Source organism: Atractosteus spatula, chromosome 2, assembly GCF_055471065.1.
Source record: "Atractosteus spatula isolate fAtrSpa1 chromosome 2, fAtrSpa1.hap1, whole genome shotgun sequence".
NCBI lineage: Eukaryota > Metazoa > Chordata > Actinopteri > Semionotiformes > Lepisosteidae > Atractosteus > Atractosteus spatula.
The window spans coordinates 19,233,714-19,256,369 of NC_142707.1; the positions used below are offsets into that span (position 1 = coordinate 19,233,714).

Genomic DNA, 22,656 nt, shown 5'->3' on the forward strand with positions numbered 1-22,656 from the left:
TCAGTTTAAAATACCCAGTACATGGTATCAATAACTGGGTTTGGGCCATCTTTTACCAATGTGTTTCATTACATTTAGTTTGGATGGAGGAAAACTATTAACTATAATTATTTTTGTATTTCTGTTCCAGTTTCTTTGTTTCATGTCTATTTGATTATTTCAATTTGAACTAAATTGTTTGTTTTGTGCATCACTATATTTGTAATATTCTAATGTCAGAGCACCAAAGAAACTTGACACTTATAAGAGCAACAAATTCACAATTTCTGAGGCAAGTGCACTCAACTTCAACTTGGTGAAGCCATAATCCTGATTATCAGCAAAGAGAATCAACAGTAGGTCTATTGTGAAAATCACAGGCTTGTAGTGTCCATGGCCACTGTTGGAAGCTATACAAGCTTGCTTACAAGCTATACAATCAGTGGCACATACTTTGAACCAGATTGCAGATACTGTTTTGTAGGGTTCTGTCTAGCTCCTCTTAGAGACAGGACAACCATGTTCTTTATCACTGGTCTCTAAGCCCTGCATTTCTTCCCATTGTCCCAGCTCATCCCAAAAATGTATTCACAGTTGGCAATGGTGGGAAGCAATGTGTTGACTTAGTTCAGCCTAAAATATACTGACGGCACTAAGACATTCTACCTTGATAAGCGGGTCATATTGACTTTCTTCTGCTTTCTTAATTTATAGCAAACCTGACATTCAGCACATATCAATCACCTCTGCCTTGTCATTACTCTTAAATACTGAGGGGATTTGATGCTTCTAAAATGGTTAAAATAGTTGAGTGTTTCATAGTCATTCAGAAATGCTCATTTAGTCAAAGTGATATAAAAAAACAATCGGTATCTTTGCATCTGTTTATTTTTCTAATAAGCATACATGCATTGAGTAATGTTTCTTTTCTGGCTTAGTACGTGTTATGTTTGGTAATAACCTCACAACTTACCTATAATCAGTTTAGATGTGGATTGAGGGAATGTCCTACATTGATATATGAAACCTTTTTAATCTTGAACAGAATTATGTGGGGGGGCCTATTACAAGTGTTCAGAAATCCTAAAAGGCATTTTATAAGGCCAACCCAGTAGATTTCTTCAGAATGTACTGAGACACATGAAGCGGAGAACACAAATGAAAACCCAGTCATGTTGAAACCCTGGATCACATACTGTAGCTACTAACTACCAAAGAAGCTAGTTGAGTCAAATGGTCTCTTCTTGTTTATAACATTTCTTAAGTTATTTTTGGCAATCAGATTTCTGAAAAAATCTTCAATAAACTTTTCGAGTTTTACTTTCTCTAACATGTTAAAAGAACATGTTAAAAGAACTCCAGCCTAATTCCCTATCAGTTCTGAGTTTTAGAATGTACATCTTTAGGCACTGTACAGTACCTGTACAGTTATTTGGTCCAATAACTTGTTTTTTAGGTTGTATATGTAATTGAACATTTCTTGATCTTAGCGTCTATATTGTTTTTATGTATAGTTCTTGGTTTGAAGATTACCCTGCTTTAGTTGCATCATTATCCAGAAATTTAGCAGTACTTATCAGTCCATCTTCAACTTCTGTAACAAATTCTCACTCCCCTGTACTTGTGTTATACTACTTCATAGATGTACAAAAACAAGTGGTACACTAAATCAAAACACTCTCAAATTAAACATTCTGGAGCTTCCCAAGTGTCTGAACTGGTAAAAGCATTTGCCCCCTTGATCCAGGTGTCATGGGTTTGAGCCTGGGTTATGTCACTAGCCGACTGACTGGGATTCCCAAGGTGCTCGCAGGTGTCCCTGTGCTGTGGTGCAGGACCTGCCTCTCCCCAGTGCTGAACCTTCAACACAGGGCTGTGGCAAAAAACAAATGTCTTGAAGGCATTTAGGTTGGTTTAAAGAACGTTGAGGAAAATGGCTTTAATTAAATGTAGCATTGAAATAGTGTATCTCTAAGTCAATTTCAATATGTCAATGTGGGAAGGAACCAAGACTGAAAATGTTGTGGTAGGAATGTGGCCATTTCAATGGAAAACCCACGTTAGTATCTTTGAAATGTTGGACTTAGTCCAAATCAACCAAATCAACCAAATCTTTGCTCTGATTTTGGATAACTGGCCCCGGGTTGTACAATTTTTAATATAAACACATCTGATGAATACATTTCCTTTTTAAGAGGACTTAAGGTGCTTTGCAGTTTTTAGTTCTTCTATTATGATGCATATGACATGTAAATGACAGTATGACATGTGCCGTGTATATTTGACTGTTTTACACAGTTCATAAATACATAAATATGTTTTTTTCAGAAGTATGTAAAATTTAACAGCCTATTTTTAATAAACAGCTGATATTTCAGGTCACCTTTTCTTTCTGAATTTGCAACCCATTTTCCCCTGCTAGAAGCAGGCAGTCTATTTTGATATTTTATTTCTTTTCAAATCAAAAAATGTTTTCTAATGATGTTGAAAGAAAAAGAAAATAAATTACAAAGGCTGCATGAATATGCCTATGACCATGCTATCACCAGATATTTCTAAATATCCAAGCTAATTGTGCCTAGCTGTGGTACTTCGGGCATCTATGACAAAAGGCTAAAATTGTAGCATAAACATTTGGACCAAATATGGCGGTGACAAGTATAAAAATTATTATTGCTTCAATGTAAACTTTGGTCTAAACAACTAGTGCAAATTAATTGAGGAGAGAGCATTAAATCTGATTTTTGTATAATACATAGAATGCAATACATTAACACCTGACAGTCATAATTCTCTGTGGTAACCCATAAAACAGATTCTTCCCACCCATCATTATTTCCATTATAGACTTAGAGTACTGTGGAGTATGAAAAGGATGAGGTTTACAGTATGTACATTGCCATCTAAGTGCTGTAGAGCAATGTCCTTTAGACCTTCATGGTGTGCTCCCCTGTTCTACCACGTGTGGGTGGACACAGGTGCAACCAATGCTGACAGTCTGTTTTACCACTTGGTAAACGGGTGGGCAGTTTCGTTTGGCACTGTGAAGCTCCAGGACCAGGATCTCTTGCTTTATGGCTCTCGAATTATAGTTCTCATCCAGGTGACCTGTGGTATTGGTACAGTATCTCGATGTGCAGACTGCCTCCCAGATAGTGTCGGGAATTCTGGTTTCGTTGTAATCACTCCTGAAAAAGAATCACTGTTTTTGAGTTCTGCATCATGTCTTAAGAACGCAAGAAAACTCCCTGTTGCATTGCATTTTGACTCGTTTCTGGTGTTCAATTGAAATATGACTGGCATGAAATTTCTGAAGCATTCTCACAATGTTGTTTTAACATCACCTGTGTGTCCATGCTGATGCATTCGAAATATAGATAGAAGCATGTAATTACCAACAGCAGGTACTGCTAATGAACAAATGCCTGGAGTTTGTAGTCCAAGACCTTCCAGTTTGTAGGCCTGAAACATTTAGATATCTTGATCTTGATCTAAGCTTAAATATGAGGACACAAAATGTTGTACTAGAAGAGCTGTAATGAAACTCTCTTTTATTTATTGTCTTGGTAACAGAAAAGGTTTCTATTTTTTGAGTGTTAGATATGTAACATAAATAGAGAATAGAAGTACTGTAATAATTTTTTGCAAAGCCTAACGCACTCTTTATTTATTACTGTTATACAAAGTAAAGAAACTTAATATAACAGATTGACCATTTTTTTTTTAAATTCACACCTGAAGAAATTAAAATCTTCCTTCTAATAATCATACGGAGTCCTTGAATGTGAAGTTTTAAAAAAATATCCTAATCCTATCAGAGCACCGTTAATGAAGTTAGTAATGGAAGTTCCTCACCTAAACATTATAAATACTTTATGTAATCCTTCTCTCTCTTTCACATGTCTTTTGCAACCCACCTCCACCCCTTCTCAACCTTTGCAGCTATCTCTTGTTCACTCGTCACTCTACACGGGGGTCCTAGCCTCCTTGTCCTGTAGCCAGGAGGTTGGCCCTCAGCCAAGCAGGTTAAGTCAAATTTATTTTGACTAAAACACTCAATACACCTTTCAATATGCTTAATCTTGGGTATTGTTATTCCTAATGAATTGAAGACTTGCTTTTTTCCCCAAGTCCTATTATTATCATTTTTGTGATAGCGCTCAGTGATGGTTATTATGACTTCGTTGGTGAATTCTCAGCACGTTATGCGAGAATGAACCACCATTTTAATGGTATTTTGGACAAAAACCCACCTCCAGGTCCAGGGTGCGAGGGACCTGTTGTTGATGTCTCCTCTGTTGTTATCTCCAGTAGTTTTCTTCTTCTGTCCTTCCTTCAAAAGGATGATAGCATTTTTTGGCTTTGGGCATCTTTTTTTTTGCTCTTGAGTCTTCTGATTTCGACCTGCTTCAGCCACCCCCAGTAAAATGAGCACCACACAACAGATGACCTGTAAATGGAAAACAACAACAATAAGACTTACGTGTGAGACTACATATCTCTTTGGATGGGGTCCAGAATTGGACAAAAAAAACATTTTTGTTATTTTGAAATAGGCTGCAGCATACTATTCTAATCGGATTGTAAAAGTCACTGGCTCTCATGTATAATTGAAAGGTAAATGGGGACTTGATTCATACATAAGGAAATTATTTAAGTGAACACCTATCTGTAGTGATGTGCAGCATCAGCTCTGTAGTCTGAAATGCATTTTCCATATTGTGCTAGTACTGCTGTGAAAGAACATGGTATTGAGTTTATTAATAGCAGTTGGAATATTCTCATCGCTAGTCATTCCGATTGTAATCATTTCATGGTTTTAACTCGCCCATTTCTGATCCTATTTTTGTTCGCAAAAACAAGAAAACAACATTTCAGAACTTCAAATTTGTTTAGTAAAACATTTCAAAGGAATCGTATGTTTGTGAGATATCCCATTATTAGTAAATTAGAGAATTCTTATTAAACTTTGTGATCCCTTAAAGGATGATTATCAAAATTTCCATGCATGTTGCACGAAGCAAGTCTTCGCTTGATTTAAAGATTTCTTTGCACATCTATTACAAATATCAGAAGTGATTTTCAATCTAAAATGATCAAATATAACATCTTCCAAAAAATATCAAACCTGTGGAATGACGTTTCCTAATTAAGGCATCATTAATTGAATATTTACGTCTTATTTTCTGTGTGACATGTTTTCTACTCACCAAGCGTTTCGAAGTATTTTTCTTGAATAACATAATTTCCGTCTTTGACTTTTCTTGAAGCTTTTGACAAAACCTACTTAGATGTCGCTCTCTTGTCTTGTTTTTGGTAAAGAACTGTAATTGATATTATCTTGACTCCTGCTTCTTATCTTCTGCAGTTAGCAGAGCAAGCATCTTGATTTATCTGATTGTTTGATATGACATCACAGCAAAATTGATGATTAGCAGAAAGATGCTTGTTCATTGACCTCAATAACTATTAAAATCACAAGTGGAAATTAAGGGGAGATTCCAGTCTGCAAATTAAACCTGAAGCCATTCTGTATAAAGGATTGGTTATTGAGAAGGATTAATAGCCACAACTACCAATGATACTGACACATATGAAAATCTTATTAAGATTATTAATTACTATTGTGATGGATTACTGGATGAAATCCACACCTACAGTAGGAGAACATACAAGCTACACACAGATAGCACCCTAGGTCCCCAGAACTGCAAGGCAGCAATGCTAACCACTGTGCTACTGTGCTGCCCAATGTCAAATCATTATGTATTTAATTGGGTTTTTGGCATTGATCATCACATAAAATGAAAAAATAAAATTCTACAGATCCTCCTAAATTTATTATAATAAATATAAAACAGAAAATAATTGATAACATAAGTATTCACACCATTTGAGTCAATATTTGACAGAGGCACCTTTGGCAGAAATTACACCCATGATTCTTCTTGGGTATGTCTCTACCACTCTTGCATATCTAGACAGTACAGTTTTCACCCAAGCTTCCTCAAATTGGATGGGGACCATTGATGAACAGCAATTTTTAACCCTTGTCACAGGTTCTCGATTGGATTGGGGTCCATGCTTTGATTGGGCCATTCCAGAACTTTGACTTTTTTGTTTTTAAGACACTCCAGTGTGACTTTGGCTACATGTTTTGGGTCATTGTTCTGCTGGAAGGTAAATCTCCCAAATCACAGGTCTCTTGAAGACTGGCCTTCCTCCAGGATTTCTTTGTACTTCGCTGTATCCATTGTGCATTGTTTATTCATAAGTCTTCCAGGCCCTAATGGATTGAAGCTTCTTCATACCATGATGAGTGCTATGTCCATGCTTCACCATAAACATGGTACTCTCAGATGACTTAAAATGTTATTTTTGCACCAAACATTCTGCTTAAAAGGTCAATTGTGGTCTCATCATACCATAGAATCTTCTTCCATTTTGTCTTCTGGCAAACTATAGTCAAGATTTGAGGTGTTTTTTTTCAATAATGTTTTTCATCTTGCCACTCTCCCATGAAGCCCAGAATTGTGAAGCATCCAGGCTATTGAAGTTGTATGCACAGTTTATCCCACGTCAGCCACAGAAGACTGTAATTCCTTTAGAGCTATCATAGGCCTCTTGGTGGACGCTCTGACTCACATCCTTCTCACCTGGATATTCAGTTTTTGAAGATGCCTCAAGTTGTTCCATATTTTCTTCACAAATATTTGGACATTAATAACATTATTATATATTGCCTTTAAAAAGCTTCTCAAAGTAATTTATAGGAAAAATAAAAAAAGTTAAAGATAGGCAGTAGCACAATTAGCACAATAAACGCAATGGTGCTATTACCGTTATTATGACTAATAACTTGAAACAACTGATCCCTCCTCCACCTTTGCAGCTACCCCTTGGTCACCTTTCCACCAAGCATGGAGCACCTAGACTCCTCGTCCTTTGGCCAGGAGTTTGGCCCTCAGCCAAGAGGGTTAAAACTAGTTTTCACCAACTCAATTAACGATTCTACATTCATACAATCTTCAGTTGCCCTCATTTCTCATGAAATCTAAGTTAAAGCTGTAGAGATTAAGTTGAAGAGTTTGTAATTTCATGAAAATAGACTTGAATTAATGTGACAAGGCTTAAGGGAAGAAGACCCATCAGAAAATGAATGGCAACAATTTAAAAAGATTCGCTTGAAGCACTTGGAACAACTTTCCCAAGTAAAACAATGTTAAAAAATAGTTTGTCAATGTTTAAAACAAATCATTTAGGAAAAATGAAAGACAAAGGCAAGCACTTTCCAACCTGATAGTATCTGAACAATTGTACTTATGGGAAAAAGAGATGTTATCTAAAAGGCTATTACTCAACTAATTACTTGAAACAACTACTCAAGAAAGGAGTAGGACATATGGACTGCAGTGTCTGTCCACATAAAGGTGTGCACTTTCCTTGTCTTGCTACTGTTCCAGGTATTTATACACCAAAAAATCTAATTTTTATGTGTAAGGTTATGGAGCACAAGCAACCATAATTAGAACTAACCTACAAGATGGAAATAAGATACTAGAGGATAGTCAATATGTAGAAAAGATTTAGAAAAGGTCAATCATACGTTTATATGTATGCTCTTTGCTTTGAGCAAGCAAGAACAGTAACTGATTAACTGAAAGTATTCAAGATAATGTATTTATATGCCAAGAAGGCTTTTAATAAAGTTAATCATAAAAATATTGACTATACTATAGAATACTATTTATATATTGATAATCTTCATGTTTAGTTCTAATTTAGTTGTATTTATTGGTTCCATACCTTTACATATTATTGAATTCTTGGTTTATAAATAATAGTTCAGCCTTTAATAGATAGGCTCTGCAGTAAGCAATTTTCACGTTAATAGGTAGTACCCAGGCAGCATGGTGGTGCAGTGGTTAGCATTGCTGCCACACAGTGTTGGGGATCTGGGGATTTATATGTGTGGAGTTCTCTGTGTGTTCATGTAGGTTTTCTTCAGGGTGCTCCGCATTTTTCCCACAATCCACAGACATAGTGATAGTTTGATTAGCTTCTGTGAAATGTGTCCCCAGGTGTGAGTTTGTACACATATCCGTGCTTGTGTCTATGTGTCTGCCCTGCAATAGACTGGCATCTTGTTCAGGGTGTATCCTGCCTTACACCCATTACTTGCCGGGATAGGCTGCATTTTCCCTGTGACCCTGAATTGGATCACAGCGGTTAGAAAATTAATGGATGGATGGGTACTACCCCTGTCTTTAGTGACTGCCTTAAGTGTTGGAAGAATTTTGTTATTTGTGAAAAGGAATTGCATCTCTTGTTAATTACAATTAGTAGAAAACCATCAGGGGCTGATGATTTTTTATGCAAGATACTTCTACCTGGAGCACGTATGCCTGTTCTTTTCTAATACTATTTAATACAGTTCTTTGTCCAACCTCAGCCTTAGACATGTTATGATTATTGTTGTTAATGCTAATCTTACTGGACCTCACTGTGCTGACTTGAATTCCACCCATTGCAGCAACACCAATGTTCACATTAGAGAATTATATTCTCTCAACAAAGTTACACAAAAAGCAGTCACTACAGGCTGTTTCATGTATAGTACCGTACAAAAGTATCCAGACCATTCTTATTGTGTCTCATTTTGGGATGCATATGCATTTTTTAACTTAATATTTCATTCCAAATGAAGATACATTAAATTAAATGTCAGCAAAAACCAATGCAAAAAACAGAAATGTGTTGATTTCACGTGTATTCAGACCCATGAAATCAATATTTTCGGTAAGTCTTTACCAGGTTTGCACACCACCTCGGTGCAATTTATGTCCAGTGCTCTAGGCAGATATGCTCACGTTCCCTCGCTGTGCTTGGGGAGAACTTATGGACAGTAGTTTACAAGTTTTTCTACAGGTTCTCATTGGATTGAAGTCAGGCCTGTACTATACTCCACTGAAGCTTTGGTAATGTGTTTTGGATAATTGTTCTGCTTATGGGTTAATTGTCATCCTGGATTTAAACAGTTTTCTTCACGTATGTTCTTTGTCTGGACTTTGCTCTGTCCATTTTTCCTTCAATCATAGCAAGCTTCTGAGAATCACAACTATAAATATAATGCTACCCCCACCCTGTTTACAATAGAGATGGTTTTGACTGTGATGTCATATTATAACCCTGGAAATTTATTTAGGTTTGCCACAGAAAAGGTTTGAATACATATTTATTATCTATTAACTTTTTTCCTGTTTTATGCTTTGAACGCGCTGTAGATTGTGTATATAACAAACATTCATTACTACTTCAAGGTGACATGAATGCAAGCTGAAAAGCAATAAAATATGAAAACTACAAAGCTCTGAATTGTATTGCAAGGTACTGTAAAATGAAAAATACGAACTGAAACACATACTGTATGTGACTATCTACATGAAAATAAACGTAGCTGAGCCATCACTCTTTCTCCAGCCTGACTGCACTGTACTTTGAAGTGTGAGAACTTAGTATGAGTTATGACTATTGTGCAACAGATGCACCTTGACCTAAGCACGTACAACACCTCTGTGCACATGGCTTAGCAGCTCTTCAAAGCAGAGTTTCAGCCCACAAGTGAAAACTGTTCACTTTAAGAATGGTCACAAAACGCCTGCAGTTCCATCTTCCTGTGTAGCTCGGATCTGAGGGAAAGTTCAATGTATTTTTTGTGTGTTTCTTTGAGGGACAGATTTTTTATTCCGGTAACAAGTGGGTGAGAAGCAGAACCGCTGGCTCCATAAGTAATGTAATGTAAAAAATGGACAATTAGAATCTGAAAAATTTTACTTTTATGAAGAGACACACCCATAAAAATCAAACCTATTTAACTTATAGATAGATTTTGTTCCTATGCAGAGTATTAGACCTTTTTATATACTAACTCTGCCTCCATTGATGTTTTGACCCATCTTTACAAATACATGGTGTAAACTCAATACTGTTTGTTATTAAATCTTTTTGTACTAAAATCCACAATGAATTATAACTATAAAATTTATAGTTGAACAAAAAATGATTTTTAGAACTCTGAATGCACATATAAATCAATGCACTCTGACACATGTATTTGTCAGTCATTCTGCCTATTAGCTCTATGGTAGTTCATGAAAATAAATTAATTTCTTCATGCATTTCAGAAAAAAAGACATTGACCATTTTTTGTTCTTGTCAAGATTTTAAGGAATTTATTATTCTTGTCAGTGATTCATGTGACTTTTACCATAAATTAAGCAAGAAAAAAGCAAGAGGAATAGATATACTCAGCCTATCAAGAAGAAGAGTATTGGAATCGGCACTTAAGCACTAAGTTAGCACTAAGCAAAGATTATTAGAAACAAAATACAGAAGGCGATAAGACACAAGGCAGGCAATACATTGGCAGGTATTTACTGTATATCACAGGTACGTGACTAACAAAAAATAAAAAAATGGGGCAAAGGAGGTGAATGCAGCTTTAGTGGATAAACATCACTCTGATGTGATAGAAAAGATAAAAGAGAAGGAGGTGTAATGCTACAGTTACCTCCAGAATGACTGGCTTCCTTGATGAAGATGAGCAAATAAGCTGTGTCAAATAAGTAACAGGTAATTAGCTATTTGTTTGCTCTATAACCTGGAAAAACTATGTTTTTGCTTTCTAATGCAATTTCTCAGAGAATATATTTTTCATTAATAACTAATAATTAATTCATTTATTTTCTAATAACTTAATCCAATTCAGAGTTGTGGAATGCACGCAATGACAATCCATCACAGAAGTAATAATTTTATTTCTCAGAAAGATAAGTGTCAACATTACCCCTAATGTAATTCTCATAAATAAAATGAAACAAAATCTCATTAAAATTCTACTTTTATTGTTCATATCAGCCTTAAGGAACTATATAGTGGCCTTCTTGTTTCACTGGGGTAATAAATATGAGAAAACCCTTTGTCAGCCGTCATCTTGGGGAAATGCAAAGAACTCACAAATGAAAAGAGACAAATGATTGTTGACCTTCGTAAATCAGGCAATGGGTACAAGAAATAAAAAATAAATCAAATATAACACTTAGCACTCTTAGTGCAATAATTAACAATTCAATTGTTATTTTAATTAAATAATTAACAATAAAACTGCTAAAATTGTTGTAAACTTGCCTGGTGGAGGACATAAGGGTATCATGCCTCCATTCACAGCGGGGAGGATGGTTTGAGAGACAAAGAAACATCCAAGGGCAACAGCTGGAGACATGCAGAAGATCTTGGGGTCATTGTGAAATCAGCCACCTTCCAAATAAATCAGGGATTGCCACAGGGTCATGGAGAAAACATGACCAGTACTGGCAGGGGAAATTATTTAACACAAAAAAAGTGTCCAAAATGTAATAAGACAAACCCAACACAGACAAGACTCTGTTTCCCACCATCAGTGCCGGGTTTAAATATCCTGGGCTCCACCCCCACCTCCCCGTGATTGACAAACAACCTCCATTTAAGGCAAGGGAGGGCCTAGCCTCATAACTAGACACAAAATGGATGTACAACAAACAAGGGCAGACTGTGAATCTACATAGGAAGACAAAACAAGGCCATTGAACGGCACACGACAACCTTAGGAGAGGTCATGGCATGAAGGCCTGCACTGCTTTTGTCACATTCATCACATGTCCACAACTAGACAAATTAGACATACCTCTATGCCAATAAACTATTAGGGTTGCCAGAAAACAACCAGATTGAGAGAACCAAGAAACGCAAGTTCTTGGAGTTTACTAAACAATATTTGCACTTGGATTTGAACCAGATGCTGTGGTCAGATGAAAATAGAGCTTTTTGTCCATGCCCATCAGCTTGGAGGTTGGCATAAAAAAAATGATGCAAAAAATAATGTTACAAATTGGGGGTTATGAAAATGGCGAAAATCAGGATTTGACTGAGTGGCTTAGTCAATAATTAATTATTCATAACCCCCAAATTGTAAGTGATTTCTCCAGAATATACCCGAGCAGTTGATATAATGAGGCATGTGAAATCTTTATTCTCTGGCACAGCTTTGGTAAAAAGAGTTATAATCCTGGAACACTTGGTTAAACAGATGTTTATTAATAAGGACAAGACAAACACTGTGCTACACAGAACAAAACATATAACACGCAAGTTACTATATTTAGAGAATGTACAAACAAGGTGTTTCAGAGGCCTAAAATCCTAATAACCCAGGAAACCCTCAGACTTCTATTAAGTATTAAATTCTTAATGCCAAGATAAGATCACTTTATTGGCCATATACCTTTTCTTGCTGAAGGAATTTGTCTTTTTCCATACCTCAGATTCCTCTCCATGAGACACACTGACAGAGAAAAGCCTGGGGTCAGAGCCCATTTATACAGCACCCCTGGAACAGTGGGGGTTAAGGGCCTTGCTCAGGGGCCCAAGAGAGTAGGATTCCTCTTCCATCCATGGGATTTGAACTGGCAACTTTCCAGCCACAGGCACAGATCCTTAGCCAAAGGGCCACCACTCCACCCATAGCCTACAGAGGCCAAATAAGAGATATGATGCCTTTCTAAATAAATGCAATATAATCTGCAGTTAAATCTCTCTCTCTCCACCCCATAAATAAATAGGAGTCTATCTCCCTATTCTAAAAATGTATCCTAAGCAGGAAAGATATTTCTAACCGAGGTATCTTTCACCCAGGAAACCCAAGGTTCCCTAAAAACATAGAATAGCAAGCTCTCACTAGCTAGGGTGAAATACTTATCTCCAGGCAGGTTTTGTATGGATGATCATGAAGTAGGGGCTTTTACCTGGCGCAAGCTTCAAGTTCCAACTCCCCTCTTGTGATCTAACCTTCTTTCTCTCCTCTCTCTCTCGTTCTTGTCCTCTTCTTGTTGTCTCTCTGTGGTCTAATGTGCTCAACCACCTCATTATGTGTGACAATAACTATTGCATAGCTGTTCTTCTTTGCTATCTTTCTCCTGGGGATTCTGGCATCTCCTTACTGTCCTGTCTACTAAGACCCCTACTTGGTTTGCCAGCTTCTAACTGAATTTTCCATATTTCAACTCATCTCTCAATTCTCTGTCTAAGAAGACAGGATTTCACTTGTGTTTATCATCAAACCTATGGGAATCAGAGCACTGAGTCTCTGCTTGCTTGGTGGTTTTCAAGAGATTATAAGAAGTACTTACGTACAGTACCTGCTTTACAAGAAGCAGGTGGGCAAAGCCTTTTGAAGAAAAGGTACATCTATTTAAAAGAAAAAGTAACTAGTTATGTGACACAAGACAGGGAATTGCTCCTTTTAAAAATACAGTCACTATTCCTACTTGGCATATGAATACAGTAAACAAATTCATTTTAGATTTAATGTTATATATTCTGTGCAGGGTGAATTAATGGGGAGAGTACCCAACTCCTATTTTTCATGAAATGAGCAAGTTACCGTATCCAATTAACCTATCTGCATGGTCTGTGAAAGGAAACATAGTCTGTTAAAATCCACAAATGGAGAACACGCAGACTACACAGAGAGGCATCTTATTGTGTATTATGCAATTAAACGTTTTTTCAGTTAAACGTTTATCAGTAAGGAGTGTAAAATGAAAGCCACAGACTAGTAAACGTCTTGTTGACTGGACATTGATAGTATCAGATTTAATTCTTGAGATGTGCTGTATTCGATGGTTTAAATTAAATTGGTTGTAGGGTTCAACAACACATTCTACATATACTGTATATAACAGATTCAGGGTTATTTGTTCCTTTCAATACATTGAAGCCCTCAGTGAAGTCTAACCCTACCTGACTGCTGACGGTAAAAATTTTGATGACAGAAAAGAAACAAGCAAGCAAACATGAAAAATGTTGCCTTTTGTGAGGTTTTAAATGGGGTTCTCCACCTCCTCTTTGAAGATGTCAAAAAGGTAGCGAGAAGGAAATAAAAAATTTACCTCACCTAACACCTCTCACTGTGTGGTGATAATACCAGCGAAATGCTCTGTATAGTCAGATATCCTGTCTGTATAAAGATGGGTTTTATCACATACATTTTCTCTTAAAATAATTTCACATTGTTGTATGAGTTTTATATACCTGACCTTTTTAAAAGTGTTTTAAACCATATAAATAACATTTTTTTAGTTTTCTAATAAAATAAATGTGTTTTTTTTATATAGAGAGAGCTTAAGAGTGCAGGGTTGGGGATGCTTTGAATAATACTGAATTTGAGCCCATGACTATTTCTGTATCCGTTACATTATTTATACTTGAATGTAATATTAACTTGAATTAGCTTCTGAATGTAATGGTGATTGGGAAATTTATTATTTTTTAATTTATTTTCTGTATGTCAATGATTTATATTTGCAGATTAATGATACTCCACAAAGCTGTAACAATATCATGTTACCTCCTGGACTTTACCAATCATGGCATCCTAATAACCCCCATCTATGAACTGGCTTCATCACTCTGTTCTCCTCCCCTCCAATAGCTGATGTGTGGTGCTTTCTGGTGCACTATGGCTGCCGTCGCATCATCCAGGTGGGGCTGCACATTGGTGGTGGTAGAGAGGAGTCCCCATTACCTGTAAAGTGCTTTGAGTGGAGTATAAGGATGACGATGATGATGATGATGATTATTAGCTCAAGACCTTTCATTCAAAAGACATTACAATTAAGTTAAAAAACTTAAACTGTCATTTTAAATTTCAGTCAGAAGGTGGCACCATTCACATTAGAATTTAACAAAATTCTAGCAAACAACTGCTCAGTAAAATAAAATGAGGAGAAATGCAAAATGGTTACATGAAGTGCATTTAAAAAAAAGGCAAAGTTTTATTTTTTTAGCTAATGTTACCATCCAATTTCAAAACTGCATGCTCACAAATGTAAGTATTCTCTTTCAGAAATTTGAAGATTTACAGTATGTACTGTAATTAAGGTGTAGTCTTAGTATTGATGCTTTTAAAAGTCTATTTAGACTTTTAGGCAGTGGAGTGGACAAGAAATAGAAACACAATGTAAAGTTACTGTACTTATCAGGGCATTAGGCCACCATGTTCAGCCAGTATGGCCTTAATGCACTATGGCATAGAGTCTACCAGCATCTGAAATTCTCCTGAAAGGATGCAGCACTATTCTTCCAAAATTTATGCCTGATTAACAGGTTTGTGCTGATTCAGCTTTTATTGAGATCAATAAACACAGCAATAAAACATTGGGTCTGCCCCACTGATCAGATGAATTGATAAAGATTTCTCACACTTTTTATACTGTGTAACCTCATGTAGTACGTGACAGGTTGGTTTGTTTCAGGCTCAGATGATTTTTATCTGGTTCTTTGAAGTTGATCACTTCTTCTCTTAACAGCCTTGCTAGGAACAAACCCATTACTGTTATTATTACAAAGTTGGTTTATACCATACTCCAACAGACCTTAAGGGTAGTTTGGTGACTGATACAGAGTTGCATAGCTAAGTTAATAATTTTTCGCATAATTGTTCCATACTGTACATTCCACAGTGTAACTAAGCACAAACAGTATAACCTTGAACATGTAACAATGTCCCACTTCAGTAACATCGTCCATACTGTATGCAATTCCCTTAATCTTATACTTTTTTCTCCTTATTAATCTGTGTGGTAAAGGTTCCATATAACAAACAGACAATATGGGAGATGAAGGACCATAGACGTTTTCCCACGTCTTCGGACAACATCCCAGACTTGCTCACAATCCCATTGAAGACTAAGCCCACCCGCTAATAATCTCCTTCCATCCATCCATTTTCTAGCCACTTCTTCCAGTTTAGGTCATGAGGGAGCCAGGGCTTATCACAGCAAGCAAGAGGGGCAAGGCAGGGTACACCCCGGATAGAATGCCAGTCAATTGCAGGGCAGACACACATGCAAACACGCCCATGGGGTCAATTTTCCCAGAAGCCAATTAACCTACCAGTATGCTTTTGGACTGTGAGAGGAAACTGGAGCTCTCAGAGAAAATCCACATGAGAACAGTAAGGACATTAAAAGTACACGTACGGCAGCTAATAATTTCTCTGGATCTAAATTTACTAAAGTTTACTAAAGTTTCTATGGCCAGGCTGTGGTCACTGAGCCTGTTCTTTCTGGGTATCCATGTCTGCCTGTGTCCAGTTTCTATGGCCAGGCTGTGGTCACTGAGCTGTACTTCAGGTTCTTATGAGATGTCTGTGCATGCCCAATACTTGGAGGAGAGTTGCTCCAAGGTGACTGCACACAGAAGATCTACATGGCCTTTCTGCAGTCGTATATAAAGTGTGAAAATGTGTAACTTTAGCTTGTATAACATATGTTAGACTGCAGCTCCATTGTCCTGGTTTGAATCTCTGCCTCTGATGGTGGGTGGTCCTGCTTCACCTCCGAAGCAGAAGGGCTCACGAAAGAGGTTTAGTGAGCTCTGCTCTTGCAAATCTCTTTGGCTGCCAGCTTGAATGGGGTGTTACATTACCAGCTGGTACTACACTTGGCTCTCTTACACCCATCACACGGTGCTTTTGCCAATTCCTTTGTTTTTGTTTAAAAACTCCACGTACACTAGCTAGGAATTTCTCTGAATCTAAATTTACTAGTGCCAGGTCTTTAGTAAATTAGACTGCGCCCCTCAAACATAACAAACTATCAGTTTTCCTTCTTCCTGGCACTGCAAAGGTAGTGGTTTTAAAAAGTAGGATTTGATACAGGTGTATTTTTCTCCCCCAAACTTTTTATTCTCATAAAAAAGCTTTACTTGATAGCTTAAAATTTATCAAGTAAAATATACATTTTGTAAAATTATAATGTACAATTTAAATTCTTACCTGTAGAAGTAGCTGGAGGCATTTCAGCATCAGCTAAAAAAGCATTTGTCCATAAGTCTTCAGCAGATCACTCTGTTTATTCTTTTATGTGAGAAACTACATTACTGTTTTTGAGGTATTTTGTAACAGACATTATCCTGGAAAATACTTCTAAAAGAAGACTGTATGACCACCAACTTTAAGGCAAAGCTTTAATTACAATATTTTAAATGTCTGGTCTTCATTTGATATATAATGTTAATTTTGATGTTTGAGAATGTACCTGTATAGTATTATAAAAATAATTCTATACATATTCAGCAAATTTAACATCTGCAATTTGCAAATATTTTGTTGTGTATTGCTCATTTGTAGTATCACCTAAAGTTGTATTCTTTTAAATATTCTTTTACAAATATAATTTTTTAAGTGTAAGGATTAATTTATACGTGGAGCATTAGTGATTGTTAGATTTCTGGCAAGGACTAAGTCAAATATTACTATAACTGCCTAAAATGCATTAAGTAGTTCAGATGGGTAGCTGCATCAGCATGCGTAGGCTTCAAAGGAACATGTAATAGGTTTATTCCATGCTGAAAAAAAGAAGGAAGAAAACACAACATTTTGGCCATGGAGCCTTCTTCAGGTGTGAGAAAGACAAGGCAGAAAGCAAAGGTAATGTAACGGGAGAACAAAGGCTGGGAGAGAGGAGGAGTGAGAGGCGGGATCAGGGGACAGAAAGAGAGGCCAATCAAGAGGCCAAGTCAGAATAGGTGTAGAGAGGTGTGAAATGAAACTTCCACAAGTTGGAATGTATATTTGGTGGGCAAAAACATTCACCTGTTTGAAAATATATAACAATGTTGCAAAAATCATAGCAAATTAATCTGTATAGGCCGATGTAATATCAGTGAGTGTCCTGTTCCAATAACATTATGACCAATGAATACAAATTAACTTCACCAATGCAGTCAGCAGTTCTGTAATCTCCATTCCATAAAACGTGCAAAAAGCCTTTCACAAACTTTCTTCATGACTATCTCTCCAATCCCTCCCCCACTTACTTTTATGTTCCACTCAATATGCTAATATGTTCTAATTTCTTTATCTGCTTGAATGACCCCCTTTTTCATCACACGTTAATGACCAATATTTATATTCCATTTTGTCAACTCATTGTAATCAGATAGAGTTTCAGATAGAACTGGGTGACATTTTTCCCCCACATGAGCCTGTTTTATTTAGCGCATTCACTAAAATAAATATCATATGTCTAATTATAGCACAAGATTTCTGTGCTATAAGCAGTTCCTGTGACATGTTACCATAGATTGAAGCCTTAGGTCAGCTACCTTAGTTTGGTGTCTTTTTTAGATAATAGCACATGAGTACAACAGTACAAGTAGTGAACCAGGATGTTGTTCAATGAATCAAAGAAACATTTTAAAATTGTCTAATAAATATACTGTATTCAAGCTTGTACACCTGCCTGCCATATTTTTTAAAGTTATAGCAAAAGGCAATTCAGTCTTAAGTGACCTTGTAAAAATGTTCTGAAAATACAGGCGCATGATATTGACATCTCTTCTACTACCATGTTAGACTGAAGTGAGTTACTAAACACAGTAGGGGGATCCAAGTAGCTTCATATAATAATGGATCTCTGTAAATATCCCGATAAACTATTACCATAGTCTAACCATTGAATGGTAAGAGTAGGGCTGTTCATCCTAGGATAATGCATTTCTTTAAGTAATTTATTTCCCTGATCTGCTGTGTAGTGGTGTTTCTGGAATGTACTGGCAGCTGTAAACCACCCACAGGTGAGCTTGTAAAAGTTTTGAAGCCGTCACATTACTACTAGCTGAAATGTTTCAATTGTATAAAGTTATCTACTGCAGGCCATGCATTTTCCTACTATTAACTAAATGCAGCACAAGGTTAATTTTTCAACTCACTTTCAAAAACACCAAAAATAAAGTTTAGTTCCTTCTCTGGAGCCTTAGGTTTCTCCAATACTCTCATAAATTTAATTGATCTGTATTTCCCAAACCAGAAGGCAAAAGGCCATGCTTGTCACATCCTTTTATACAGCAGGTTGAGAAACAAGCTAATTGGTGACAGCTGAGTCTTTTTACTCAGCTAAGTAGTGCTCCTTCTTTTTTAAAGAACCAGGCAGAGATAACTACAGATGTTCAACGGACAGGCTTATAGTGGGTAGACACTTCTCAAGACTTCTCATTCCAAAACATACACCCCCTATATCCCTTCTCCACATTTTGTCATGGTGCTGTGCATCACAAATGGATGAGATAGATGCCCTCCTATATAGAGGATCATGTTTGAAACCTCTGGGACAAAAATCATTATGTAAATGCAAGAAATTATGTTATTATTATTACAGTTGACAAAACCCGGCACTTACCATGTATCACAATATTGTAAGAACCATTAGTTTCAAAACATCGTATTTTGAAATTGTGTTGAGCAAAAATGACAGATATCTCCCATAAAACCACAAATAAATATGATATGATTCTTGCAGGTATTCTTTGTATTTGTATAAATCCATTTTAGATACCAGTTTTATATGATCAAGTTCAGGGTAACATGGTGACTTGGCAGTTTACACAACTGTCTCCCTCACAGCTCACGGGTCCTTGGGTCAGTTCTTCTTTTTTTTGAGTGCTCTGTATATACTTTATCCAGGTGTTCAGATTCCCATCTAGCTAAAAAAAGCACATGCTGGCTACCTTGTCTCTTAACTGTTAATGTGTGTGCATTTCATCCAGTGTGTAGTCCTACCTTGCACCCTATGCTTCTGGGAGATGTTCTGGATAGCTGTAACCCTTATTAAAAATCAGTGCTCACAAGTCCATATGGAATTTCCCCAGGTTTTCATGACAACAAATTTCCAAGAAGCATAAAGCCCATAGCATTTATTCCTGTCATATAACATATTTAAATATCATCTGAAGCAGTAGCAACAGTTAAGCTTTTCAACTGACTCCTGAGCCTTCACTCCCTGACTAGAGTTGCCAACTGGGCCTGGATCAACCAGACACCTTCATATAGGGCAATTTGAAATACCAGACTAAGGATTTAAAAGAATACACGAGTGCAATACAAGAGATGTCTAGAGTGGCATGTTTTGGGCAAGCACTGGAAGGTGTTTAGATATAGGCAGTCCTGATTTCTGTTGGTTGATAATTCCTCCATTGAGGTGCAAGGCTGGAAAATGAACAGAAAGCAGAAGAACAGAAAATAGATACAAGCAGCCCATGGAAGAAGAGGTGCAGACGTACTGTAGTGAAAGGACTTATTCATAATAAGAGATATGGCAAGACCTATGGTTTTAAATCAAATGTATCCAGCAATAGGGATCCAGTGGAAGCACTGATGTAAACTGAGAAGCACAGAAAAAGAGACAATGCAAACAGCAGTATTCAGGATAATTTCAGTTTTTAGGATAGAGTGGGCAGGGAGGCAGAACAAGTGGAAGCAACACTACAATTGTAACAGTAGACTCACCAGCAAGAATATGTGAGATTAGACTAAAAGCCTGATAAATAACGGATCAGGAGGTGGATCAAGAAAGAGGGGTCAGGAGAGAAAAGTGCCGGTGAAGAAATGTACTGGGAAGAGGAAAAAAAGGAGGAAAGAGAAACGTGACAATGGTTTTGACAGTGAAAAAAGGAACAGGGTGGTGGAAACAAGAGGAGGGGTGTTTAACAAGGCACAGTAATTGGAGGGGAAGAATGAAGGAAAAAGAGGTCAGACGTTGAATGGATAAGATGATGGGAGCACTGCGTTAGCCTTACCTCAAGACCATACAGGATACTGTACGTGCAATCAGTGAGAAAAGAGGAGAACTAGCTGTCAGCTGTACTTTAAATATCCATCTTAGCCAGGATTGACAGGAATCATTTACAGTGTCAGAAGTGACAGAGATTTCAAGAAGGACAAAGAGAAAGGAGACGTGGAGCAGTGTGAGCTAAGTGAAGAGGTAACAGGGGAAGATCAGTTTTGGTGAAGGGTGTGGAAAGAAAGACAAAGTATAGAGGGATAGCAATGAAGGCTGAAAGAGGATGAACGCAAAGAGCTTGCCTATCTGAGGTGTTCAGAGAAAAAAGAAAAAAAGGGTTGAGACATCAAAAGTGTTTTTTTTTCCGAGAAGTGAAATGCAGGCCTGCTTAAAAGTGGGAGAGTGGAATTCCGATCATAGAGATTCAATGACTCATACACATGGCTTCAGATTAAAACTTTATTCTTAAACTTTGTTCACACCTTACCCCACATTTCAATGATTGACTAATTTATTTCTAAATCTCTCCATTCGTTTAGAGATTTCTGCCTTCTGCACTTCCGCTGGAATGAATCTCTACCATTCTCATATTATTTCCTTTGTTCCATATCTATTCCTTTACCTTATGTTCCTACTCTTTCCTTCATTGCCCACAATGAAGAGAGCCTGGGGTAAAAATGTTTTCTTTAATACTTTTACTTTCAATACGGAAATATACTCATGTTCATTTGCAGGTCACACACTAACACGGCTACCTCTGTATCTTAAGTAAATGTTATGTCTGCGTAACATGTTTGCCAGTTGCAAGACAAATTAATGGCTATTTGTACATAGAGTGACTTGCAGAGGGTCTCTAATAATGTTATGTAATTGATACTCTGCCACATTAGCTTACAAACCATGTCAGGCTTTTTCTATTTAACACTGTTGTCAAATAGTTTTAATAGGATTCTTGTCTGCAGGCCTAAATAAAAAATAAAACAGATAATAATTATTGTGTGATTTAGTTATATTTCAATTTGAAAGGAACCCATCAACTGGACTGCAGATAATTGTTCCATAAAACAATTTTGTTTCATTCCTTTTTTGAAGAAGATGAAGAACAACCATATTTAAATGACTAGATTTTACAGGGAAGTAATATTTTATTGACAAGTACTTTCAATTTTATCTTTGAAAACTTGCCAGATCAACTTGAATTTATATTGCGGATCTGTGCGTTATTTCAAAGTCTTAACAAGGACTTACTTTTTATACTGTAATTTAAGAATCACCAATTTAAGATGTTAAACATTGTTACCATGCAGCATGTCAGATATTAAGTTAAGATAAGGCACACCTTTTTCTGTGTGTAGCTTAACTTCATGCTGCACGACAAACTCTTTGTTTGACATGCTACTGTGCAAACAGCAGAGATGAGTAATAAGGAAGATTTAACACAGATCTCATTGATAACAAAGCTAGCTCACAGGTCCACTGGGTTACTATTCTGCTGTGGCCAAATTCAATCCCACCCATTCACAGTGTCACCTGGCCAGTTATGTGCCATGCATGCAACTTTCTGGTCATAGTCAACTAATACAATTTCCTGCCTAAAACAAATATATGATTAGTAATACTAGCCAGTCAATTATGGCCTATTTAGGTAATTCCTACATCTACCATTTGTCACAAAGCAAGCACTAAAACCTTATTATTTTTAAAATGGTCAACAACACAGCTGTTGGCTTTATGTAGTACATTAATTGCATTTGACTGGGAACTAGTTCACTTTTTTCTACCAGTAATAGTTATTACTTTAATTTTGTCACCCTCAAGGTGGATGACATGGATTACTCAAGACTGAGTATACCAATATATGTAATATTATAAGGGGGGAAACCCTGAGACAGTTGTGTTTATTTGGTTTATATTATTATTATTACATTTAATTTGCATGGCCACCTTCAAGTAATAATGTTATAGCTTAGGTTCATTTTTGTAAGGTATTGTATTTATATAATGCATAATGTATTGTACC

The 22,656-nt window shown here is 36.7% G+C and overlaps 1 protein-coding gene across 1 annotated transcript; it reads right to left on the bottom strand.

Moving 5' to 3' along the window:
- Positions 1 to 2,914: 2,914 nt before the first annotated feature.
- Positions 2,915 to 6,675, bottom strand: LOC148839397 (interleukin-17A-like). The gene is made up of 3 exons (XM_088935863.1): positions 6,625 to 6,675; positions 4,233 to 4,429; positions 2,915 to 3,167 (listed from the first exon to the last, which is right to left on the bottom strand). The coding sequence occupies exons 1-3, from the start codon at positions 6,673 to 6,675 to the stop codon at positions 2,915 to 2,917; spliced, it is 501 nt and encodes a 166-aa protein (XP_088791989.1).
- Positions 6,676 to 22,656: the final 15,981 nt, after the last annotated feature.